Source organism: Nannospalax galili, unplaced genomic scaffold (genome assembly GCF_000622305.1).
Source record: "Nannospalax galili isolate Female #2095 unplaced genomic scaffold, S.galili_v1.0 scaffold589, whole genome shotgun sequence".
Classification (NCBI taxonomy): domain Eukaryota; kingdom Metazoa; phylum Chordata; class Mammalia; order Rodentia; family Spalacidae; genus Nannospalax; species Nannospalax galili.
The window spans coordinates 6,226,387-6,252,447 of NW_008360324.1; the positions used below are offsets into that span (position 1 = coordinate 6,226,387).

Here is a 26,061-nt window from a genome sequence, read left to right on the forward strand (position 1 = left end):
TCAAGTGAGACCACTTGACCTTGAACTTCCAGCCCTCCTAAACTATGAGCCAAATAGGCCTTTTTGGGGGGAGCATTTTATTGCAGCAAGAAATGGGACCGATAACACCATTCTGACAGATAAGAGATGATGCATCACCATGGTTTAATTTTCATTTATCTGATGATATTTGAGATTGTATTCCTTTTCATACACTTGCTGGTCATTTATATGCACTTTTTAAAGGAAAGTCTATTCAATTTTATTGCCTTTTTTAAAACTCTTTCCTTATTTATTTATTTATTTGTTTATTTAAAAAAATATTTTTTAAATATTTTATTATTTATTCTTTTATGTGTATGAGTATATTGCCTGTATGTATGTGCACCCATGTCATACAGTGCCCATAAAGGTAGAAGAAGACGTTGGACCCCCAGAACTGGAGTTAGGGACGGTTGTTAGCCGTCACGTGGGTGCTGGGATTCAAACTCGGGTCTTCTACAAGAGCACTCAGTGCTCTTAACCACTGAGCCATCTCTCTAGCCCCTTTAAAAATTATTTTATGTGTATTAGTATATTGCCTACATGCATATAAGGGTACCCATGTCATGCAGTGCCCTCAGAGGACAGAAGAAGGCATCGGATCCCCTGGAACTGGAGTTATAGATGGTTGTTGGCCGCCATGTGCATGCTGAGAATTGAACCCAGGTCCTCTCCAAGAATAGTCAGTGCTCTTAACCACTGACTCATTTCTCCAGCCCCTTATTTACGTTTTTTGAGACAGGGTCTCATGTAGCCCAGGCTTGCCTCCAACTTGAGATCTAGCTGAGGGTGACCTTGAGAACTGATGGTCCTCCTGCCTTCTCCTCCACATGCTGGTGTTACAAGCATGCACCACCAAGCCCCGCTTCTCTCCTTACTGTCTGGGGGCTTTACAGAGGTCCAGGCAACATTCACCTGGGCCTTTTGGCTTCTGCTTTTGGCCAGTCATGCAGAACACCACCTCCAAATGAGCCCTTCTCAGCCCAGCAGTCTCTGATAACCCGCTTCTCCTTGCCTTCTGCAGGGTCCATGTTTGTGATTCTCAATGGAGAGTGAAAACACAGCTTCATAATGAAAACCAGCCCCCGTCGGCCACTGATTCTCAAAAGACGGAGGCTGCCCCTTCCTGTTCAGAATGCCCCAGGTGAAACATCAGAGGAGGAAGCTAAAAGTAAAAGACTCCTTGCCCAACAGGAGCCTGGTCAAGCACAGGCCTCCAAGGAGGCGGCAGAGTCCAGCTCTTCCAAGTTTCCAACTGGAATCAAGATTATTAACCACCCTACGATGCCCAACACTCAAGTGGTGGCCATCCCCAACAATGCGGATATCCAGAGCATCATCGCAGCACTGACTGCCAAAGGGAAAGAGAGTGGCAGCAGTGGACCCAACAAGTTCATTCTCATCAGTTGCGGGGGAGCCTCATCTCACCCTCCTGGACCCCAACCTCAAGCCCAAACCAGCAGTGATTCCAAGAGGACAGAAGTGATCACCGAGACACTGGGACCAAAGCCAGCAGTGAAGTGTGTGAATGTTCCTAGGCTACCAGGAGTCCTTCTGAGGGAAAGACAAGAGAGCTGTGGTATGTGGTCTATAAGACAAAGGGGTGTGGAGGCTGGTCTTCCCAGTGCTGTCTGAGTCAGTCATGTTGATGTCTGCCTAGAAAGGAATCTAAGAGGAACCAGTGCAAAGGCTTATTTTTCTACACCCTGACACCTTAAGCAGACCATCTGGGCACTGTTGAAAGGTTACAATAAAGTTGCCCTCTTTTTTTTTTTTTGTCTTTTTGAAGCAGGGTCTTCCTGTAGCCCCAGCGTCCTGGAACTCACTATGTAGACCAGGCTGGCCTTGAACTCACAGAGATCCACCTGCCTCTGCCTCCCAAGTACTGGGACTACAAGCGTGTGCCACCACGCCCGGCTTCTATTGCCCTCTATGTGGGAAAAGAATTTGTTGTTGGTTGGTTGTTGGTTTGATTTTTTTTTTTTTTTAATATTGGCGCTGTAAGGAAGTAAATCATCTTAATAAAGGAATAAACTGAAGCATGGGGAAGAAAAGTGAAGGTGTAGCTATCCAAAGTTTGCCTCGACAGATGCCTGAGGCTCTGTGTGGCTCACTGAAATGCAATTCCCTGCTCTTGAATTTCTCCTGAGGTCTACCTTGAAGCAGAATAAGAGTAACTTAGAGCCACAACAATTTACCATGTGTTCCCTGTCCCTAAGAATAGGGGCCTTGGAAGGGTTATCTCCAACCACCGATTTTGATGGAGCTACTGGGCATCTAAAGAGGCTGCTAATGGGGTCTTGGGTTGTTTCCCCTCTAGCTGGCAATGAGGCAGCAGGCTGCATGCTGGACAACAGCTTAACCAATATCCAGTGGCTTGGAAAGATGAGTTCTGACGGGCTGGGCTCCTGCAACATCAAGCAAGAGATGGAGGAAAAGGAGAATTGTCACCTGGAACAGAGTCAGGTTAAGGTGAACTGTTCTGTCACTCATTAGGGAAGTCAGAACCAGTGCAGGAGATTTCTAACTAGGGATATGGATCAAGGAGCTACAGAACATCCAAGTTCTGGTATTAGTGCTACTTAGTGCTTTTCTATATAACTTTTAATTTTTTAAGTACTGGAGATTGAACTCAAGGCCTTGCATATGGTAGGCAAGTGCTGTACCACTAAGCTACATCTTCAACCCCTTTATTTTTATTTTGAGAGAGGTTCTCACTTAAGGCTGACCTTGAACTTAAGTCCTCCTGCTTCAGCCTGTGAGTAGCTGAGATTACAAGTGTGTGCCACCACACATCACTCTAACTTCTGAGCTACTTTACTGTCTGGGATCTTTTACTCTTCCCCATCTGTGACACTTTGAGGGCAGATTCTGGCCCACTTTGTATTTCTATAGTATTGGGTTTAAGGACTCCTAGGCCTTTAGTAAGTACTTAGTAGATACTCAGGAATTGATTAACAGAACTTTAAAATGGCATCCCAACAATGTGAGCTGATTACAGCATTGTTAACAAGACAGTTTTATTAGGAGATAAACTGTAATATTAATAGCAAAGTTAATTAGATATGAATTTTATTCATTTAATGGTTTATACAGATGTATATATAAGCAAATATTAATTAGATATTAATTAAACTATATACTTATACAGTTGTACTTTGGGTTTTTTGTTGTTGTTTTTTTTTCCTTTTGGTCTTTTTGAGACCACTACATAAACCAGGCTGGCCTTGACCTTACCAAGGCCTGCTTCTGCCTCCAAGTGCTGGGATTAAAGGCCCAGCACAACTGTGCTTTATAAAGTTATATCTCAGATTTTAAAACTGAATGATCGGATCTTAAGACTTAGCCAAATGTGTCCTTTGAAGCATTTCTCCCATACTCTTGAGACTTTCGCTTGTACAAATGTTGAAATGAGGTGGGCTTATTCACAAATGGAACCAGGACCTAATTCTTTAACCTGCAAGTCTGAAATGGGCATGGATTCATGCAAATCATTGGGTATGCTAGAGATATTTCAACTGAAAAGGATCAGGCTTGCTTTTTGTTTTTAACACAGGGTTTCATGTAGCCCAGGCCATCTTCGTACTGGCTCCATAGCCAAGGATGCTCTTGAACTTCTAATCATCTTACTCCACCTCCCCACCACTGGACTTGCAGATATGTGCTACCAGGCCCCATTTTTTTTTTTATATGGCTCTGGGGATTAAACTCAGGCTTCATGCATGCTGAGCAATACTTTTCCAGCTGAGCTATTTCTCTAACCTTCAGACTTTCCCTTATTATCATGTAATATCTTCAGCAAACGATGGCAATGAAGCAGTTTCCTAATTGGTTGGGGATCTGGACTAAGATCCTTCCTAATCTTAATGTCTAATTCCACCAGGAAATGGTCTCAAATAAGTTTGTTTCTAGTGTATCCTAGGGGATGTTCTCAGTGGACTGGGGTGGGGAATGGTTCTATGGACACTTCTGTGTCATTCTCTATTCTCTTTCCCTTTGGCTTTCCTTGGCCCACAGGTTGAGGAGCCCGTGGGAGCATCAGTGTCTTGGCAGGACTCTGTGTCTGAGAGGCCACCTTACTCTTACATGGCCATGATACAATTCGCCATCAACAGCACTGAGAGGAAGCGTATGACCTTGAAGGACATCTATACTTGGATTGAGGACCACTTCCCATATTTTAAGCATATTGCCAAGCCAGGCTGGAAGGTATTATATCCTTTAACAACCAAAGTCAAGGTCATTCTGGCCCAAGTGTTTCTTGCACTGGGCTGCAGATTGTCTGGTGCTCTGGGCCAGCAAGGACATGCAAAGGGTCACTGTAAGCAGAATGCCTTGGACTGTGACTTGAACCTACCAAATACAGGCAGTGTCATCCGTTAGAGTTCTGAGGCTACTTTGTGCCTTGCTACCTAAGGTTTGAGAAAGACTTCAGTGCAGCAGCAAGCATTGTCACACACAGTTTTATGTACTGGCAGCTGGAATGGCTGAGTACTTTTATGACAAGGTCTTAATGAAAAAAAAAAAAAAATCACTGAGCCTTGTGACTTCAAGATTAATTTCCAGTAACATCTAGTGGCCAGGGATTTTTCTTTTTCTTGTTTTTGAGACAGTCTCACTACGTGGTCTAGGCTGGCCTCAAACTTAAGAGTCTTCCTCTCTCGACCTCCAGAGTGACTGTGATTGCAGGTGTGCCACCACAAAAGGGCAGGCTTTTGTCTTCATTTTATGCATGGAAACTCTGAAAGTCAATGTTCTGTATATAACCCAGACTGACTTTGAACTCTCAGTTGTCCTGCCTCAGCCTCCTGAGTCATGGGATTAGGGGCATGGACCACCATGTCCAGCCACAGAAACTGTTTTTTTTCCTTAATGATACTGCTGTACCTTTAGCCCTTTCTCATAGACTGTGCAGTGAGTAGTGGTCTTTTCATTTCTCCTCCAAAGGACCTTGGTAGATAGAGTTCTAGAAAACACAGTTCTTGGCTGTCCAGCTTAGTCTGTGTGCATTCTTCCTACACAGATGTGGAAGCAGAAGTTTCAGGCATAAAGTTCCTACATAGATTTTTTTTCACCTCAATCCTGCACCATGGTAGAGAGCAGGAATAGAGAGGGAACCCTCCAACCTAGGGCCTTTTGAGCCTGGAGACAGGCCAGATCTCATGTTTTGTTTTGTTTGTTGTTTTTTAAAAAAAAAATTTTTTTTAATTTATTATTTTTATTTTATGTGTATGCGTGTATTGCTTGTGTGTAGGTAAATGTACCTGTGCCCTCGGAGGACAGAAGAGGTTGTCTGATCCCCTGGAACTGGAGTTACGGACAGTTGTTAGCTGCCATGTGGGTGCTAGGATTCGAACCCGGGTCTTCTGCAAGAACAACCAGTGTTCTTAACTGCTGAGCCATCTCTCCAGCTCCTGTTTGTTGTTTTTAATCACCACCGGGAGGAATTGCACCAGTCTTTATACCTAGGCTTTTAACCTATGGCTGAGGTTAGCTCTACAGTGTGGCCTATCAGGAAGGGAGTTGCCAATAGGCAAGGTTACAAGAACTCTGTGGAACATAGTGGGAGACACTCTGCAGACTCGCCCAGTTCACTTCCAAGACCATGTTTCCAGAGCTAACTGAACTGATAACTGGTCTTTCTCCTTTCAGAATTCCATTCGCCACAACCTTTCTCTCCATGACATGTTTGTTCGGGAGACATCTGCCAATGGCAAGGTCTCATTCTGGACCATTCACCCCAGTGCCAATCGCTACTTGACATTGGACCAAGTGTTTAAGGTGAGTGTCCTGGCTTTGTCTATAGCACCAGAACTGGAGACCCGAGAGCTACCTGAAAACTTGTTCCTGAAAAGGAACAAGTTTTCCTTGTGACATTCTTATTTGATGAAGGGAGAGTTAGAGGCCTGTCCAGCCAATGACTTGCATAAAACTCTCTGAATTGAGTACAGTTAACAAAAACTGACTGACACACTTGTGCTAGACTGGGTATAAAGAGGACTGGTCTCATCCAAAACAGGACAATCTTTTTCCAACTCCCCTGTAAATTAGACACTTGTACATACAGCTTCCAGACCTCTCTCTTCAGGTTCCTGATTCAGCATACTGAAATGCACCTATGGGTGTGTGTGTGTGTGTGTGTACATGCATGTGTGGAAGCATGTGTATGTGTGTGTGTGTGTACGTGCATGTGTGGAAGCGTGTGTGTGTGTGTGTGTGTGTGTGTGTGTGTGTGTGCATGCATGCATGTGTGGAAGCCAAAGGAGGACATTGGGAATCCTGCTTTATCATGGTTCTTGTTTCCTTGTATGTGTGTGTGTGTGTGTGTGTGTGTGTGTGTGTGTGCATGCATGTGTGGAAGCCAAAGGAGGACATTGGGGATCCTGCTTTATCATGGTTGTTTCCTTAGGATAGGGTCTCTCATTGAACCTGGTGGCCAACAAGTCCCAGCAATCTTCCTATCCCCAACACTCCTGGGGTTATAGGCGTGTGCATGGCATGCCCAGCTTTTTATTTTTAATGTGGGTGCTGGGATCTAAATTCAAGTTCTTATGCTTGTGTAGCAAATGCTTTTACCCCCTGAGCCATTTCTCCAGCCTCTGTAATTTGTATTTTCAACAAGCATCTCAAGTGATTCATATAGAGAAGGTATGAGAAGTACTTCTTCCAATCTAGTGACTAGAAATGCAGCCACCAGAGCATGCTTTCAGAAAGAAGTTGTTGTCTGGGGACTTCTGAGTGAGTGCCCCTAAAGTGACTGTTCTGGAAGGGACTGTATCCATGGTGTCCTTCAGCACCCATTAAATAGGTTTCTTCCCATTCTGGATAGATTCACCACATTGGTGGTAACTTCATCTCATTTCTCTCCACCTCCAGCCACTGGACCCAGGGTCTCCACAATCGCCCGAGCATTTGGAATCAGTAAGATTCTTTTCCTCTAGCTCGGGGCTTGGCCTTATGTTTCCTTTCACTGCTCAGCATGGCTTTAGTGGGCAGAAATAAGCTACGATCGGGGAGGGACTATGGCCCTGTGGCTGCAAGCCCTAAACACAGCACCACAAAGGTGTGCTGAGCACAGAGCAGGCGCTGCAGGAGGAGCTGCCACTGCAAGGACAAGTGCATGGGATGGGCCTCGCAGGCAGCAGCAGTCTGCTCTCTCAGCCTGGCTTTTCTTTGTCTCTCAGATAGCTTCTGCATCCCTTGTGGGTGGTGAGGATCACGGGTGAGGTGATAGCACTGTCCTGCTGTCCTATGTCTCTTGCTGTCCACCTTTCCACTAAACATGGCTTGGCAGATTGTGCCTCCCTGCATCCATCCCTCAGACTGGCTTTTTCTTTCGGGCTGTTGGTTAAGTCAAGTTCATCAGCTCAAGCTGGTGGGTTCTGCTATCCCCTCCCTTTCCCTTATCAAATCAGGTTTCTTTCTCTCCCCACAAGCAGCAGCAGAAACGACCCAATCCTGAGCTCCGCAGGAATGTGACCATCAAAACTGAGCTTCCACTGGGCACACGTGAGTATGAGAGCGGCCTCAGGCCTGCCCAGTTCTGGTTCTGAGGCATGTCTTCAGGCTCTGTCTCTAACTCAGAGGGATCTGAGTCTACAATTGAGCAGAGCTTCTGAACTGGGAATTGGGGAACCCCTGCCTTGCTGCCTCTAATTTCTCCTGCTTCTTCCTAGGACGAAAGATGAAGCCTCTGCTTCCACGGGTCAGCTCGTACCTGGTACCCATTCAGTTCCCAGTGAACCAGTCCCTAGTCTTGCAGCCCTCCGTGAAGGTGCCATTGCCCTTGGCAGCTTCACTAATGAGCTCAGAGCTCGCCCGCCATAACAAGCGAGTCCGCATTGCCCCTAAGGTGAGCATCCTGTTTACTGTGAAGAGGACTGCACTCAGTAAGTGTTAGACCTGCAGCTTGTGAAGCACATTGTGAAGGGTTCCTTGAGAAGCTTATCGATTTGGTTAGGTAGACAAAGCATATCACCATAAGAAAACTGAGTAGCTTTATAAGTGATCAAGAGAAGTTTGGATTGTTAGTGTCAGAAGGTCTGTAGGTTAATAAAACAGACAAGGATGATTATTGTGATAGGTGGGCTGAGGAGGAGACAGGTCCTAGAAAGAAGTCAGTGTGGGTAAGCCAGTGGGTGTGGAAAGGGCAGACTACTTTGCACTTGGTCACTGTCATTCAAGGTACTCAGGCCCAGCTCCCCATGTATTTAGGGTTCAGTAATTCTTCATGCAATTTCGGGGAGGGGATGCCCTGTGTCTTTTGTTTTTCCCACCAGATGTCAGTAGCACCCACAGATTGACAGTTAAAATACTTCTGGACATTACTAGATGTCCTAGGAAGACAGTGTTGGTGTGGTGGGGTAGGTTGGTTTTGGGAATTTGTTTGTTTTTGAGGGGTTGGTTTGGTTTGATTTGTTTTGTTTTGTTTGAGATAGGGTCTCTTGCAGGCCAGGCTAGCCTCAACTCACTAAGTTGCTGAGACTAATCTTGAACTCCTGGTCTTTAGCCATCTACAGTGAGGTGGAAATGGCATGGACTCCAGTGGGTTTGCTTTTTTTTAATCAGTCAATTAATTAATTAACTGGAGACACAATCTTATTATGTAGCCAGACCCTGGTTTGGTTTTAATACAGCCTTTCACTTTCTTCTCGACAGTGCTCTTTCTTTTCTTCCCATCTTTACCCACATCACACTCGCTCCCCAGATAACACATTAGCCAAGGGAGGTGGTGCATGCCTGTTGTTCCAGTTACTCCAGAGGCTAAAGCAAATCCAGGTGTTATAGTGCACTCCTGTAATCCTTGCACTCAGGCAGAGGCTGGAGGATCACATCAAGTTCAAGGCCAGCCTGATCGATGTAGCAAGCTCCAGGCCAGCCATGGCTACTTAGTGAGACCCTCTGTCCGAAAACAAAACAAAAGAACAATGAAAAGGGGGCAGGGGTCACTTGCCATGTAAGCATGAGAACCTGAGTTCAAATCCCAAGAACACACATCAAAGCTGGGTGCATAGAGTAAACATTGGTAATCCTAGTTCTTTAAGCAGGTAGGAAGTAGAAACAGGAATCTCTGGAAGCTCTGGAGCCAGCTAGCCTAGAGTATACAAGAAAACCAGAAAGAAATCCTTTCAAGGTGGAAGACAATGCCAAGGTTTTTCTCTGACTTCCACACATGCGCCATGGGATGTCTGTACACACATACACACGCACGCACGCACGCATGCAAGAGGGGAGAGGAGGGGGAGAGAGAGAGAGAAAGATTGAGAGATACTATGGCAGAAGTATCATTTGAGTATTTGAGTTCTGGAGTTTGGGGCCAACTGAGCAACATAACAAGACATAACGGGTCACTTGGCATAGTTCTAGTTCATGGCATTGTTGATTTATTTTTTTGTTTGCTTTTTAAGCTAAGTCTCCTATATCCCATGCTGGCCTCAAAACACACTAGAGAGCTGAGGATGACCTTGAATTTGATCCTCCCACCTTCACCTTCTCAGTAGTGGGAATATAGCCATGTACCACTATGCTCTTACTGACAGGGCTGGCTGCTCAGTAAGCTCCAGGGACCCACCTGTATGCCTTCCCCAGCTGAGGGATTACAGGAGCATGCTACCACACCTGGCTTTTTACATGGGTGCTATGGATCTGAACCCAGGTCCTCAAGTACTTTACCAACTGAGCCATCTCTCTAGCCCCTCATTGCTTTTTAATGTTCACATATTCCATGATACAGCCATATCAAAAAATTTTCAGCCATTTTCATGAGAACATTTTGTTTCTTATCTTATGAATAACACTGCAATAAATATCTTTTTTTTTTAGCTTTTTATGTGTATGAGTGTTTTGCCTGCATGTAAGTGTACCTATATGTGCAGAGGCCAAAAGAGGGTGTCGGATCCCCTAGAACTGGAATTATGGATAGTCGTAAGCTACCATGTAAGTGCTGGGAATTGAACCTCTACAAGAGCAACCAGTGCTCTTAACTGCTGAACCATTTATCCACCCCCCAATAAATATCTTTTTATTAGCATTTTTATGTTCATGAGATTGAATGCTGACATGAGATTGCTGAATGAAAGGTATTTTAAATTTTACTAAATATTGCTGGGCTCTAGTCTGCAAAAGCGGTGATAATTCACATTTCACAGGAATGTATGACAAGATCTTTATCTCTGCCAGCAATTGGTATTATTAGTCTTGTTAATATTTTCTGGTCTAATGTGTATAACCATTGTCTTTGTTAAATTTTTAAAATTTAAATTTATTTATTATTATTTTTAAATTTATTATTTTTTTTAATTTTAAATTTATTATTTTTTTTGTATGTATATGAGTATTTTGCCTGTATGTATGTAAGTACACCAGTGTATGCCAGCAGAGGGCATTGGATCCCCTGGAAGTGGAGTTATAGATGGTTGTTAGCCCATATGTGGGTGCTGGGAACCAAACCCGGGTCCTCTACAATAGAGTAGCCAGTGCTCATAACTACTGAGCCATCTCTTCAACCCCATCATTGTTTAATTTTCTCTTTTTTTTTTTTAATTTCATGTGTATGAGTGTATTGCCTGCATGTGTGTAAGTACGCCCATGTTATGCAATCCCCTCCAAGGTCAGAAGAGGATGTCAGATCCCCTGGAACTGGAGTTAAGGACAGTTGTTAGCTGACATCTGGGTGCTTGGAAATCAAACCCAGGTCCTCTGCAAGAGCAGCCAGTGCTCTTAACTGCTGACCCGTCTCTCCAGCCCCAATTTTGTCTCCTTTTATCAAAAGTTTGAACACCTCATTATGTGCAGTCACTTAGATTAGTCTTCTATGAATTCTTTTTTTTTTAATCTGCTTATTAATTGCTTCTTTACAAATTGTCCATTTTGCTACAGGCCTTTTTATTAATTTGTTTTATAGTTTCTGGACTTCCATCTTGATTAAGGCTACCCACCTTCAGCTTGTGCTTCCTAGATTCTCTCCTATATATCCTGAGATGTGTGCGTGTATGTGCGTGCATGCTTTTTTGATTTTTTGAGACAGGGTCTCCCTGTAGTCCCAGCTGGCTTGGAACTCTCTGTGTAGACCAACCTTGGCCTCCATATCACAGCAATACACCTGCCTCTGCCTCCTGAGTGCTGATGAGATTGAAGGTATTTATTTATTTATTTATTTATTTATTTATTTTTGGTCTTTTTGAGACGGGCTCTCCCTGTAGCCCCAGCTGTCCTGGAACTCACTATGTAGACCAGGCTGGCCTTGAACTCACAGAGATCCACCTGTCTCTGCCTCCCGAGTGCTGGGGTTAAAGGTGTGCACCACTATTCCCGGCGAAGGTATTTATTTTTATTTTATGTGTTTTGCCTGCATTTATATAAGTGTACCATGTGCATGCAGTGCCCATGGAGGCCAGAAGAGAGTGTTGGATTCCCTGGAAGTTACAGATGATTGTTAGTCACCATGTGGATGCTGGAAGCCAAACCCCAGTCCTCTGCTCTTAACCACTGAGCCACCTCTCCAGCCCCAGGTTTTAATTTTTAGACGTTTTTAATATCAGTTCAATCTCCAGCACCATACAAAATAGTCTTTATATATGGTGTGAATAGGTATCAAATTTTATTTACTTTCTTTTTTTTTCATTTTTATCTTATACGTATGAGTGTATTGCCTGCATGTATGCATGTATGTGAGCGCACCCATGTCATGCAATGCTGTGGATGTCAGAAAAGGGCTTCAGATTCCCCTGGAACTGGAATTAAGGATGGTTCATAGTGGCCATGTGGGTGCTGGGAATCAAACTGGGGTCCTCTGCAGGAGCAATCAGTGCTCTTAACCACTGAGCCATCTCTACAGCCCCTCAAATTTTATTTTCTGTCATGGGGATATGGATCATACAAGCATCACAGTAAGCACTCTCATCTTTTTTTTTAATGCTACAGATCAAACCCAGTGCCTTGCGTTTGCCAAGTATATGCTCTACCATTGAGCTATATATATCTCCTGCCCCAATGCTCTTCACCTCTTTCCTCCAGAATTAAACTACTGCCATCATCTTTTACTACATACTGCAAAAAATTTTAAGACTTTAGAGACATGAGATACCAACATAGTGGCATGCACCTGTAATCCCAGCTCTCAGAAAGCTAAGTTAGGAGGATCATGCATTCATTCAAGGCCAGTCTGGGCTACATAGTAAGACCCTGTCTTAAGAGGACCAGCAAGATGGCTCAGTAGTAAATGTACCTGCTACCAAGCCTGAGACCCACATGGTAGAAGGAGAAAATCAACTTTTGCAGGTTGTCCTGCCAACACCCCACCCCCCCTTCCAAGCTCTGGCCATAGACATACACAAATAAGTAAATGTTTAAGAAGGAATTAAAGCCGGGCACGGTGGCTCACGTCTTTAATACCAGACTTGAGAGGCAGAGGCCAGTCTGGTCTACATAGCAAGTTCAGGGCAGGCCAGCTGGCGCTACAGGGAGACTCAGAGAGTGAGAGAGAGAGGGAGAGAGAGAGAGAGAGAGAGAGAGAGAGAGAGCTGCAGATATACCTCAGTGGTAGAGCTGTACCAATATGTACAAGACCCTGGATTCAATTGCCAACACCACAAAAAATTAAAAGACAAGAGGAAAGAGGACCAGCGTCAATATGTCAATTATCATGATTCTGTGTCAGTGGGTCAAACATGAACCCTTTTTCTTTGTCTCTACTTCCCTTTCAGGTGCTGCTATCTGACGAAGGCATAGCCCCACTCCCCACTGCAGGAACAGTGAAGGAGGAGAAGCCTGGGCTTGGAGAAGGGCTGTTGCCTTTGCTTCCTGTTCAGTCCATCAAGGAGGAAGAAATCCAGCCTGGGGAGGACATGCCACACTTGGAGAGGCCTATCAAAGTGGAGAGCCCTCCCTTGGAAGAGTGGCCCTCCCCGTGCACATCGATGAAAGAGGAGCTGTCCAACTCCTGGGAAGATTCTTCCTGCTCTCCTACTCCAAGGCCCAAGAAGTCCTACAGCGCACTCAAATCCCCAGCCCGGTGTGTCTCAGAAATGCTGGTGATTAAGCGAAGGGAGAAGAGGGAGATGAGTCGGTCTCGGAGGAAACAGCACCTGCAGCCGCCCTGTCTGGATGAGCCCGAGCTGGTCTTCTCAGAGGGTCCAAGCACACTGCAACCAACCATGGAGCCCCTACTCCTGGCAGAGTCCTCGGAGCCTATGCCCCAGCTCAGCTGCCCTCAAGAGGAGGGAGGACCTTTCCAGACCCCCATCAAGGAGACACTGCCCATCTCCTCCACCCCTAGCAAGTCCATCCTCTCCACTGAGTCCTGGAGGCTCACACCCCCAACCAAAGTTGGGGGGCTAGATTTCAGCCCAGTACGAACCCCCCAGGGTACCTTTGGCCCCCTGCTTGACTCCCTGGGACTGATGGAGCTGAGCACTACACCACTGAAAAGCGTTCCCCTCTTTGACTCACCCCGAGAGCTCTTCAATTCAGAACCCTTTGACCTCGCCTCCAACCCCTTTAACAGCTCTTCTCCCCCACATCTAGAGGTCCCTAAGCCAGGCTCCCCAGAGCCACAGGTCCCCAACTTTTCAGCCAACCGTTCTCTCACAGAAGGCCTGGTCTTGGATACAATGAATGACAGCCTCAGCAAGATCCTTCTAGACATCAGCTTCCCTGGCCTGGAGGAGGACCCGCTGGGCCCTGACAACATCAACTGGTCTCAGTTCATGCCCGAGCTGCGGTAGAGGCAAGGCCTTGCACTTGCCTTTGCTGCTCAAGCTGTCCACCATTCTGGTGCTTACGTGACTAGACAGTCCAAGGCTCTGTGTACTCCAACACCCTGTGGGGGAAGATAGCAGGCAGGGATTGTGCTACGTTCCCTGGCCTAATTATGCCAAGGTAGTAGTCATGTCTTAGCCACTGCTTGGATCTATGCGATGGTGGGTTCTGGTCCCTGTCCTACCAGAGAATCTGAGTCCTGCACTCTCCCTCCTAGGAGCTGAAGGGTGGGAATGGCAGAGGCAGAATGGTGAGAAGGGATTAGGAAGTTCCCAGCAGTCTCCCCACTGCTGGCAGGACAGCCCTTGTAAATGGTGTGTTCTCCAAATTATCCTCTAATTATAAACATAAGCTTATTTCCTTAGATCAGTATCTAGAGACTGCCAGGGTGGGTCAGATGACGGGGGTGCACGGTTTGCTTCTGTATGTCACTTTTGGGTTTTTGAGGGGGAAGGGCCTGCAGTGCAGCTTCTTTCACACCTAGGGGTCCTGGCTCAAGGGCTGTTTCCTGTAGGCATCCAGACATAGAGGTCTGTTTGCCAGGATCTCTCTCTCATTGTCCTGCCCTCATGCTTCCCTATGTTTCCAAGCCAGCTGTCTTGTAAGAAGAAATCCTGCTTTAAAAGGTCTCTCATGTCTGGTTGAGTTGAATTTGGGTGTAGGTGGACAGGTGCACCTGAAGCAAAGTGTGGGTACTCACATGAGCCCAGTTAGGTGTTTCTCTGATAATGTTCCTAATCATGCCAGGGAGCCTAGTATGGATGAGAACTCAGGCTGAGGCCTGAGAAGGTGGAGGTGACCCCCAACCTGCCTGGCTTCCTTAGCATGCTTGTACCTTAGCTTTGCAAAGAGCCTCCCTATGCCCCAGTATGTGAGCTAGCTCAAGAACACTACTGTAACTGCCTACTGAATAAAACCCAGGGTGGCACTGCTGGTCTCTGGTCTGCTGGTATCCTGAGGGATTGAGGGAAGAGATGGTGGTAGAGATAGTGGTGATGAACAGGCAAAGCCTGCAGCTGCTTGGAGCAGCCCTTGAGGAAGAGTACAGTTTTCACATGTATCCCCTCTCACACCCTTTCTGACTGAAATTGCTAGTTTTGTCTGGTATGGTAGTGCATACCTGCAATCCCAGCACTTGGGAGGTAGAAGCAGGATTGCAGGGTCATCTTCAGCTACATAGCAAGTTTGAAGCCAGCATGGACTACATGAGACCTTGTCCAAAGCAACAATGAAAATTGCCAATCTGGGTGTGGTGGCGCATATCCATAATCTGAGCGCTTGGGAAGTAGAGGCAGGAGGGTCTGAAGTTTATGGTTATTCTCAGCTATATAGTTCAAGATCAGCCTGTACTACATAAGATCCTATCTCAGACTAGTTTCCCATTGCTGCCCTGCACTGTTCACCTCTTGTCTGCCATCTCGGACCTTGTTCCTTGGGACCTAGGCATGCTGGTTGACATAAGCCTTTGATGCTGCCTCAGTAATAGCAGCAGCTGCACTTGACCCCCACCATTTCCCCAACATTTGGACAGATGGACCCATTGCAACTGTCTCATAGCCCCAACCCTGGGCCTAGAAGCCAGCCTGCTCTCCCTGTGCCTTCCTAGGAAAGGCCATTCCAGAAGCAGTTCCTGTTACCATGTTTTGAAATCAGAACTGACAACTCACCCCCTGCCTGTCTCACCTGAAAGGCAACAGACTGAAGAGCCTCCCAGACTGGTAAGGGCCTCCCAGCCCTTACCTCACCAATCAGGGAGCATCACCATAGCAACCCTTCCAGCAAACAATGGTGCCAGAAAGGCCCTTTGACCCAAAGCCTCCCCTCCTAGCTCTGAGGCTCAGAGGAAGAATGGCTAGCAGCTCGCAAAGATCCTCCCGAAAGCCAGGCATGAGGGACGAGAGAGCCAGAGAGCCTCTCCTGAAGGTAGGGAAGGGTTCAGTTCTGCAGCCTGCAGGGCTGGCGGCTGTCCTGGCTGAGTAGAGCATGCTTCTGGTTCTTAAGCTGTCCTCCACCCCACAGAACAAAAAGGAGGTGCTTGGTTAACACTGGTTGAATAGCCCTTATCCGAAGGGCTTCTGACCAGCAGTGTTTTGGATTTGGGGTTTGTTTTTGGATTTTAGAGTGCTTGCACGGACATAATGAAATCTCTTGGGATGGGAATCAAATCTCAACACAAAATTCCTTCATGTTTCATACGTACTGTCTACACAGCCTGAAGATTGTAATTTCAAGTAGTATTTTAGGTTGCCTGTGATTTGAAGGCTGATCACATAAACTCAGATATGGAATTTCCTACTTGTGACATCATGTCCTGCTCAGAAAAAATTCAGATTTTCAGCATTTTAGATTTTCCATTTTCAGATTAGGATTTTGTGTGTGTATGTGTATGTGACAGGGTCTTGTGCCCAGGGTAGATTAGGTGTGTTTAATATGTGTGTTATCTCTCAGACTCCCCAGATCCCCACCCCAAGTGTGGTCTTCTACAAATGACAGAGGGCCAAGTGCAGTGAGGCATCTTGTAATTCCAACATTTAGGAGTACAAGCAGGAGGATTCTGCATTGCAAGTATGAGGCCAGCTGGGTCAATATAGTGAGCTCCAGGACTACAAAAGAGACCTTGTCTTCCCAAAACCAAAAAGAAGGAAGTGGGGAGAAAGAAAAGAAAGAATGCTGGTTGTGGTGCCTTACTTAGGATGTGCTAGAGAGAACAGGAGATGGGGAGGGGAGAAAGATTAGATAGACAGGTGGCTTAGTGGGTACAGGCACTTGCCACCAAGCCTGACAACCTGAGTTCCATCCCCAGAGCTGACGTGACAGAAGGAGAGAACAGACCCCCAGGTTGTCCTCTGACTTCCATACCTGTGCACACACATACAAAATATGCACTTTTTAAGAAAGATGACTTTTAGGGGATGAGGCTGAAGAAACTGTTGGGAGTGAGGGAGGAACTTTTTTTGAGTAAGGTCTCTGTAACCCCAGCTGGCCTGGAACTCTGTTATATAGACCAGGCTGGCCTTGGTCTCACAGAGATCTACCTGCCTCTGCCTCCAGAGTACTGGGTTTAAAGATATATATCACCCATACTGCTGGGGAGGAACATTTTCAAAAGAGATTTCTGTCCTAGTCAAACTATGAATATGTTCTCTAGATGGAAGGCTGTTTCACTCAGCTGAGCATGCTGAAGATGAACACAGTTCAAGCCTCTGCTCTCTTACATAATTGAGACCCTGTGTGAATTCCTTACTGACTCATCTGAGATAGAGACTGTTGGTCATCTTCCAATTGTTGTGACCAAAATACCTGAGATAAACAACTTAAAGGTTTACTGGGGCTCATGGGCTGAGGTTTTAATCCATGGTCACTTGGTCTTGCTGCTCTGGACCTATGGCAGAGCATGGGCAGAGCAGGCTGCTCACCTCATGGCCATTGAGAAGCAAAGAGACAGAAAGGGGCCTGGGTCCCACTACCCCCTTCAAGAGCATGCCCCCAGTGGCCTAACTTCTTCCAGCAGGACCCACTTCCTAAGGTTCTGCCACCCCATAATCATACTTCAGGGGGCACCAACTTTGTAACAAATGTGCTTTTGAGGGACACTTATCTAAACCATAGTAGAGTTTGGATATTTGCTCATGGAGTCTTGAGGGAGAGAGCACAGTGTTAATATGATACATACTTTGTGGAGGATAGGACACAGAAAAGGTGAGGATGCTTCTAGACTTACTTGCCTTTTTATTTTTATTTTATTTTTTTTCTTTTTGAAGCAGGGTCTCCCTGTAGCCCCAGCTGTCCTGGAACTCACTATGTAGACCAGGCTGGCCTTGAATTCACAGAGATCTGCCTGCCTCTGCCTCCCAAGTGCTGGGACTACAGGCGTGTGCCACTATGCCCAGCTCTTGTCTTTTTAAAAAAGTTATTTTATTTCTTATTTTTATTTAATGTGAGTGCATTGCCTGCATGTATGTAAGTGCACCCATGTCATGCAATGCCCATGGAGGTCAGAAGACGGTGTCAGATTCCCCTGGAACTGAAGTTACAGATGGTGACACACACCTTCAATCCCAGCACTCAGGAGATCTCTGTGAGTTTGAGGCCAGCCTGATCTGCATAGGGAGTTCTAGGTCAGCTGTCTTTTTTTTTTTTTAAAGCAAACTTAAGGATTTATTTTAACCCAAATGAACAGTCCGTTTCAGCAGCAAGAGCTTGAGGCAGCTGTTCCGCATTGCATCCACAGTCAGGAAGCTGAGAGTGATGAATGGTAATGCTCAGCTCACTTTCCCCTTTTTATTCAGCCCACCCCCAGCCAATAGAATAGTGGCACCTACAGTTAGGGTGGCTCTTCTCAGCTCAATTAGCTTAATGTAGAGAATCCCTCACAGGTGTGCCCAAAGGCTTGCCTCCGAGTTGATTCTAGATCCTATCAAGCTGACAGTCAACATTAAGAGTGATAGCTCAGCTGGTAAACTGCTTGCTGTGCAAGCATGAGGACCAGAGTTCAATCCCCAGAACCCACATGAAAAAGCTTTGCATGGTGGCACACACTTGTAATCCCAGGACAGGGGAACCAGAGACAGGCTGATCCTTCAGGCTTGATGGCCAGTGTAGCTAAGTCAGTAAGCTCCAGGTCAATGAGAGACTCTCTTCCTCAAAAAAACAAAACAAGGTGGGGGCTGGAGAGATGGCTCAGTAGTTAAGAGCACTGGCTGCTCATGCAGGTCCAGGGTTTGGTTCCCAGCACCCACATGGCTGCTAACAACCATCTGTAACTCCAGTTCCAGGGGATCTTTTGTGCTCTTCTGGCCTCTGCAGGCATTGCACAACACGGTTGCACTTCCATACATGCAGGCAAAACACTGATACACGTAAAATTTAAAAATAAAACAAGGTGGATGGTTCCTGAGGATCAGCATCCAGGATTGTCTCCCAGCCTATACATATGAACAAGTGCAGGGTCACACATAAACTTCTGATGACGGTGGGAATGGAGAGATGCCTCCTTTTGGAAGCTATCCAGGTGCATCCTGAGTTGGAGGAGGTTGGCAGCTTGTGTCTGGAAAGGAGAGCCAGCGCCTCTGCAGCTCCCTGTGCCCCTGCTGGCATGGCCACCCAATTTTTTTTTCCTCTCCCTAGATGCTCAATGCCAGTGAATCCCTTCCAACCAACCAAACGCGGGTTCAGCGTGAGTTCCTCCTCCCCGACGAGGCCAAGGATTTGCCTGGCTTCAGTCGGCAAGTCTACCACCAGCTGGCGGTGAAGCAGCCACCCTGCACAGAAATCAAGTTCAAGGTGCGTAACCATGCACTCTACCCTTGGAAAGATACAGGCCAGCACACCTGGGGGTTTCACACATGGCTGGAAGTCAGCCGTTTGCCTGCCACCTTCCCAGAGAGGCCCAATGTATCCTATGACAGCAACGTCTGGCGCTGGCTGACCCACTCCAAAGCTCACAGCCTCCCCACAGCAGAGCCTCCCATCCCCCCACCCTCCTGGATGGGCCCACACACCTTCCTGACCTTCATCAGGGCCACCCCCATCTTCTTGGACTTAAAGCGGAAGAACCAGGTGATGGCAAGAACAGTGAAAGAGCTGAAAGAGATGGAGAAACTCAAGCTGAGGAGTGAACTTAGGGCTCCTCCACTGGACATCAGTGGCAACATCCTACCCCCTCCACACTTCAAGAAGTAAGCTCAGTCCCTCCTCAGGGATCCACAGAACCACCCCGTTCTGGCGCCCCCTTCTCTCCATTCCTGTTTCTGGTACCTAACTTGGTACTCTAACCTCCCCACTCATGGTCATCCATGCCTGCTTTCTTTTTTGTTTTTTAATTCTTCATACAAGCATTTTACAGTTTTATTTTTAAATCGTTTACATATATGCATACAAAGGAAAATAAATTTCAGGATGGAACCTTGGGACCATGGTAGTTTAAAAAACAAAATCTCTGATCATTAGCTACTGAAGACAAGGCAAGAGGCTTAGCAGTCATTTCTGGGAGTTCGTTTGTCTCCTGATGGAGAGAACAGGTGAAGAATCCAGCTGCTCCCTCAGCGTCCCTTAATCTTCACCTTGTAGAAGTAATATGAGCAGAGGGGATTTTTCAATGCTATCCCCTAGAAACATTTCAAGAAGGCTTACGATTAACACTGAGCCCCCTCTTTGTTAGGAATTTGGCAAGACTGTAACTTCTGAACCAATTTACTACAAGAGTTAGTTAATTCCTACTTATAGGTCTCCCAAAGAAGGGGGCACTGCAACACTCACTGTACCCGCTGTTCTTCCACCAAAGGCCTCAGGACAGATCCCATCTAATGCTCTGGGCTCATTCCACACGAGCCTCCCTCCCAGCCTTTGCCTACTCTGCAGCGACTAGCTCTGGCCCTGAGGACTTAGGATAACCCATGAGCATCTACTGCATCAGTGTCCACACACAGAAAATCTCAGCTCACTCCGAAGAGTGGCAGAATTACAAGTGCCTCCAAAGCTCGGCGCTGTGGTGCTACGTCAGTCTTTCAGTTGAACAGGCCAACTCCTAATGCATTTATCCCAGATGCTCAGGAGAACCTCCTACACTCAGCTGACCAAGGAAGATGGACTGTTACCAGTTCCCAGTAAGAGTGGGGCAAGGAGAGACATCACAAATATGGTAGACCCTGTCAGAAGTGGCAGCTGATGACAACAGTTTCCCTATATCATTGGGTCCTACCCAAAAAAGCAGCACCAAGGAAGGGCATGATGAGCAGAGAGATCTGTAGCTGGATGTACAGTCCTTGAATTACCAAGGGACATAGACAACAGCTCATTCCCTACAATTATGTAGGATCTAGAACACAGACTGTGCACCCTACACTGAGGCAGCTCCTGAGAGGTCCTACCGCTTATGGTCATCAGCCCACCCCCTTGGTAGGCCCATTGGAGGAGAGGGAGTCACACTCAGTGCGGGGACCCCTTCAGGCAGACACTCATAGGGCAGCCCATCCCACTGTCAGTGGGGCAGGCCAAATAGCTAGCAGGGCAGACAGATCCGGAGCATCCGCCACCCCATAGGCATCACTCTGACCTAACATAGACAATGCCAAATGCAGAGTGCTCCAGATGTTCTGACACAGCATCACCCTCACCCCGAGGGCCCCAGCTCTTCCTCTGCATGTTCAGGGCCTCAAGGTGAGCCCCAAGGTTGGTGTAACTGATGCCCAGGTTATAGCGAGACCGGATATAGCCTGGCTGCAGCTCAAGGGCTCTGCGGTAAGCAGCTACTGCCTCTTCACACTGGTTCTTGTTGGCCTGAGTGGCCCCACACTTGTTACATAGCAAATAGTCATTGGGATGAACACAGGGCATCTGTGAAACAGTCCACGGCCTTTTCATACTCGCCTCTCAGACTGAAGAAGACTCCCAAGCCACACTGCACATCAGGGTCAATGGCTGTAGGGTCCAGATGTAGGCATCTGCAACTCTATAGCTGACTTGGTTAGTTCAAATTCCATATCAAGGGCAGAGAACTGGTCAACCCAGGCTTCTGATGTGTCCTCAGAGTTAACCAATTTGGGGTCTCCACCTTGGCCACAAAGTCTCTGACTGTGTGCTGCAGATCCTCCTCAGGATGATATTCACCATACCAGCGATCAGTGGGAGTGGTTCCCTCCTGCTCTCCCAGCCACAGCTTCTCAGACTGTTTCAAATATTCCTCAGCCCATCGGGCAAGGAACACCAAAAAGGGGTCTGTAACTTCAGCGCTGAATTCTTGGGACCAGTCAGTCTCATCATAATCTAAACTCCTGGGCCCAGTCCTCAGACAAAGCCAAGTCTGCCACACCAGGGGCAAATTTGACTGTTTAATCTCCTGCATCTCTGCCAAGAGGTCATCTAGTTTGCAGGTCTGAAGGACTCGGGATACAAGGGGTACATTCTGGTCCTGCAGGAATTCTGCTGCCACCTTGTCTTCAGAGCCTACTCCCAAAGGCTTGGAGACCATCTCAGCAGCTGGGGCTCCCGGGGCGCCAGGGGCCAGGCCTAGTCCCTCCTGCCTCAGGGCCTTGTCCTGGGTGAAGTGGGTGGCCAGCTTCATAAGTGGGTTGGCACCCCCAAATTCTCCTTCCACTAGCTCCTGCATTGCAATAGATACCACCAGCTCTTTGAGCCCCTTCCTGGCTGCTCCGGGGCCCAACGCTGCAACCTTCCCCCTTCCCCACCTCCAGGAGCCCGATGCTCCGATCCTGGCCCAGAATTCACTCCCACCCATCCAAGCTTTCTTCCTTCCACCCTTGCTAGAATCCATGGCCTTGCAAACATTAAACAAGTGTTCTACCCAAATTGAGCTTCACCCCCAGCTCCACCTCTGCTTTCTGAATGTAGGTGGCAGGGATGGGGTGAAGGCAGGTGCTCTTCATCATTTAACTAAACATGCAGGGAGGGACTGTGCAGTTAAGATCTGCTTGGCCAAGGGACATTGAGAAATGTAATTCAGCCCCTGCCTTCAAAAATATTTGAAGAGACAGCTATGAAAACCAGACTATATCTACAAATCACCCAAAGTGCCTGGGTGAGAGAGAGTGGGTGTCTTAAGGAATTCCATTGTGATACTCATTTGGTTGAGGCACAGCCTCACTATGTAGCCCAGGCTGGCCTTGAATTCTCCTGTCTCCACTTCCTGAGTGCTAGAATTACAGACATAAGCCACTAGGCCTGACTGTCATTCTTTTCCATTCTTTTTTCAGTTTTTTACAGTTTTGGGATTTTTAAAAATATTTTACTTATTGGGGCTGGAGAGATGGCTCAGCGGTTAAGAACACTGACTGCTCTTGCAGAGGACCCGGGTTCAATTCCCAGCACCCACATGGTGACCAAGAACCGTCCTTAACTCCAATTCCAGAGGAATCCGACACCCTCTTCTGACCTCCGCGACGTTGCACAACTCGGGTGCAGTCACATACATGCAGGCAATACAGTCGTACACATAAAATAAAAATAATAAAGAAAATATCATTTATTATTTTTATTTTATGTGTATGCGTTATTTATTATTTAGTTAGTATATGTCTGTGGGCTCTTCTTTTCTTTGAAACAGAGTGTCGCATGTAGCTGCAATGGTCTGGAGCTACCCATGTAAATCAAGCTGGCCTCAGATTCACAGAGCTCTACCTGCCTCTGCCTCTTGAATGCTCAGATTAAAGGTGAGCCTCACTCTGTCTCTCTCTGTCTCTGTCTCTCTCAACAAAAGAACACACATTTATTACATGCATAAGGCTTGGAAGTTTTAAACCCTAATACTTTTTTTTTTTAGTTGTAAGATGGATGTGGTTGCATACACCATTAATCTCAGCATTCATGAGGCAGAGTGAGATAGAGCTCTGTGAGTTCAAGGCCAGTCTGATCTATATAGCATATTCCAGGCCAGCTGAGATTACAGGGAGACCCTGTCCCAAAACAAAACAAAATTATACTTAATTATTTACTTATTTTTAAGTAGAGTCTTATGTAGCCCAGGCCAACTTTGAACTCAAGCCTGGTGTTAAACTCCTGATTCACGTGCCTCCATCTCCCAAGTGTGAGGTTTACAGGTGTATACGCCCACGCCCAGCCAGCAAAGTCCATCATTTACGGAGAAAGCAGAAATGGAAGCTGGGGCCAGAATTAAGTCCAGAGAGTATCACTTTGGTAAGTAGCTTAGTTGCATCAGACTCTGTCATCATTGGTAAAGTGGGCATCATAAATACCTACTTCAGTGGGCAGGTATAAAATGGGTTGTGAGCATGTAAAGGAACTGAACCAGGGGCTTAGAGTGCAGTTCAGGGTAGAGTAGAGGTGCTCAGCATGGGCAGGGCCCTGGGTTCTAATCCTCTATACAGGAAAGGAAAGAAAGGAGGGAAAAAGAAATTGTACCTGCACACACATGTACACATCACATACACTTGTACACACATGTATATGTCAATTTTACTATTTTTATTTTATGTGTATGAGTGTATTGCCTGCATGTAAGTGCATCTGTGTTGTACAATGTCCTTGGAGATCAAAAGAGGGTATCAGATCTCCTGGAACTGGAGTTACAGATGGCTGTCAGCCATGATTTGAATGCTGGGGACCGAGCCCAGATCATCTGCAAGAGCAGCCAGTGCTCCTAACTGCTAAGCCATCTCTCCAGCCCATAATTTTAAAAAATATGATGGCAAATGTTTTAGATTAGTCACCCTGGGGATGCTGATTTTTCTCCTGTTCTTCCATGAAGACTATTGGTGACTAATGTGTGCTACACTAAGCATCTTCAAAATGATTCACATGGGACATGGTGGTGTATGCCTGTAGTTCCAGCACTTGGGGGAAACTGAGGCAGGAGGATAAGGAATTCAAGGCCATTTTTTTTGTTACACAGTAAATTTGAGGCCAGTCTAGACTACATGAGACCCTGTCTCAAAAAAAAGGGGTGAGGGAGTGGTGGTGTGTGGTGGCTGGGGATAAAGCTCCATTGGTAGAATGTTTAGCTAGTTTGCATGAAGCTCTGGGTTCAGTCCTTTGTACCACATTAACTAGACATGGTCTGGACTACATGAAATTCTATCTTAATCCTATTTTAATCCCTGGGATCCTCTGAGTAGAAACTTACGGTCTCACACACGTTAGGCAAGCTTTCCACCACTGGGCTCTATTATCCTGGGGGACTTTTGAAAACAGCACAGGGGCTGGGGGCATGGCTCAGCAATATAGTTTCTTGTCTAGCATGCAAGAGGCCCAAATTTCCATCCCTGCACAACACACACATACACACACACACACACAGAGAGAGAGAGAGAGAGAGAGAGAGAGAGAGAGAGAGAGAGAGAGAGAGAGAGAGTTAACAACAAAACAAAACGTTCCCCAGCATGATTCTCTTGAGTAATCACAACTGAGAACCTCTCTCAAACCAAGAGCAGAACAGGAACATCTACAAAACCAGTCACAAAGCTATTGAGCCACAGAAAATCTGCTACTGTTCAACTGTGTTTGTTGTTCGTTTAAGTGAATTTGCTCCTGTTCCATTTAATGCTACAGGCTAACAAAGAAGAGGAAGTCATTCTCTAAACTGAATTCAGTGGTCTTCCCACCTGCATTAGTGGAGAAGAGAAGACAAGAAGGAACAGTTAGAGTCTAACTAAAAATCCCATAATGGAGCCAAGCATAATAATGCACACTTGTGACCCCAGCACTCTGGAGGCAGAGGCAGGAGGATTTCAAGATGGAGGCTAGCATGGAATATATACTGGATGGAAGGAAGAAAGAAGAAAGAAGGAAGGGAGGGAGGGAGGGAGGAAGGAAGGAAGGAAGGAAGGAAGGAAGGAAGGAAGGAAGGAAGGAAGGAAGGGAGTAGGTAATCAGGTTGCAGGTGTAGTTCATGATGGAGTATTTGTCTAGCACATGTAAGGCCCTGGGTTCCATCCTCAGCACCACACACATATCTAAAAGAATCTGAGTGCTATTCTGTACAATTGTCAAAGGATGAAAGGTGCACAGCTAGACAGTATGACTCACCTTATGCCCCAGCACACAGCTAGGATGCAGGACATTTGGCACAGATCCACATCCAGTGAGGAAGAGGTGGAAGGGAGCCCTGTAGACTAATCCCCAGCTAGCTGGGGGGAGGTGTCACCTGTCCTTCCCACCCCTCCCCACCATGCCTGGCACCTTCTCTTGACCCTCCTGTCTCTGAACCCATTTCCCAACAGGTCACAGCACATATCTGCTGGTGGAAGGCTTGAGCACCTCCAGCTTCTTCCCAATCCACTTCACAATACTTTCACCAAGAACTGGCCCTGCCCAAATCCTGTGCCTCATTACCAGGAGAAGGTACTGAAACTGGCCAGGCTGCCCAGTATACCCCTGAGCAAAGACCTTGTGAAGGACTACCAAGTCCTGATAAAGGATCAAATCGCCTTGCCTCTCTACTACCAGTCCAAGGTCCAACGTGAACAAAGAGGAAGAGGAAGCGACGACCTGGATGTATCTAGAAGAGCCTCCAGCTGTGGGGAGACTACAGTAGGCTCCAGGGTTGTCAGCCAGCCCTCTTCAGCAAGAAGCCTTGGGAGGCCGAGGACTCTGGCTTTTATAGAACAGATTTTGGGCAGCATCCAGCCTCAAGTCACCTCTGTATCAGGCTCCTGGAAACACTGATTCCAAATTGTTCTGTGTTTTCCTTGGAGGACTCAGTAGGGTGGGAAGACTGGGGCAGGGAGAGGGGGTAGGGTAGTTGGAATAGCTGGAAATTCCAGCTCTTAGGGATATAAAAAGGAATGGGAAAGGTAGGGGTGTGTGTGT

At 46.7% G+C, this 26,061-nt stretch overlaps 2 protein-coding genes and 1 pseudogene across 4 annotated transcripts in view; 2 read left to right on the forward strand and 1 right to left on the reverse strand.

The window, feature by feature from the left end:
- Positions 1-14,256, forward strand: part of Foxm1 (forkhead box M1) — a 17,099-nt gene extending 2,843 nt beyond the window's left edge. Inside the window, exons 2-9 of one of the 3 annotated variants that reach the window (XM_017796156.2) lie at positions 1,046-1,600; positions 2,342-2,493; positions 4,039-4,230; positions 5,674-5,802; positions 6,898-6,942; positions 7,458-7,530; positions 7,698-7,873; positions 12,726-14,256. In XM_017796156.2, the coding sequence (XP_017651645.1) occupies positions 1,093-1,600; positions 2,342-2,493; positions 4,039-4,230; positions 5,674-5,802; positions 6,898-6,942; positions 7,458-7,530; positions 7,698-7,873; positions 12,726-13,745 (2,295 nt within the window). In that variant the 5' untranslated portion in view covers positions 1,046-1,092 and the 3' untranslated portion in view covers positions 13,746-14,256. The remainder of the gene's footprint in view (positions 1-1,045; positions 1,601-2,341; positions 2,494-4,038; positions 4,231-5,673; positions 5,803-6,897; positions 6,943-7,457; positions 7,531-7,697; positions 7,874-12,725) is intronic. The other 2 variants (XM_017796157.2, XM_017796158.2) reach the window with 2 other exon arrangements.
- A 1,371-nt stretch (positions 14,257-15,627) lies between these two features.
- Tex52 (testis expressed 52) lies at positions 15,628-25,754 on the forward strand. Its single transcript, XM_029559857.1, is given in 4 exon segments — positions 15,628-15,702; positions 18,907-19,457; positions 25,473-25,717; positions 25,720-25,754. Coding segments are annotated over 4 exon segments (906 nt in total).
- On the reverse strand, positions 20,736-22,015 carry LOC103727594 (annotated as a pseudogene).
- Positions 25,755-26,061: the final 307 nt, after the last annotated feature.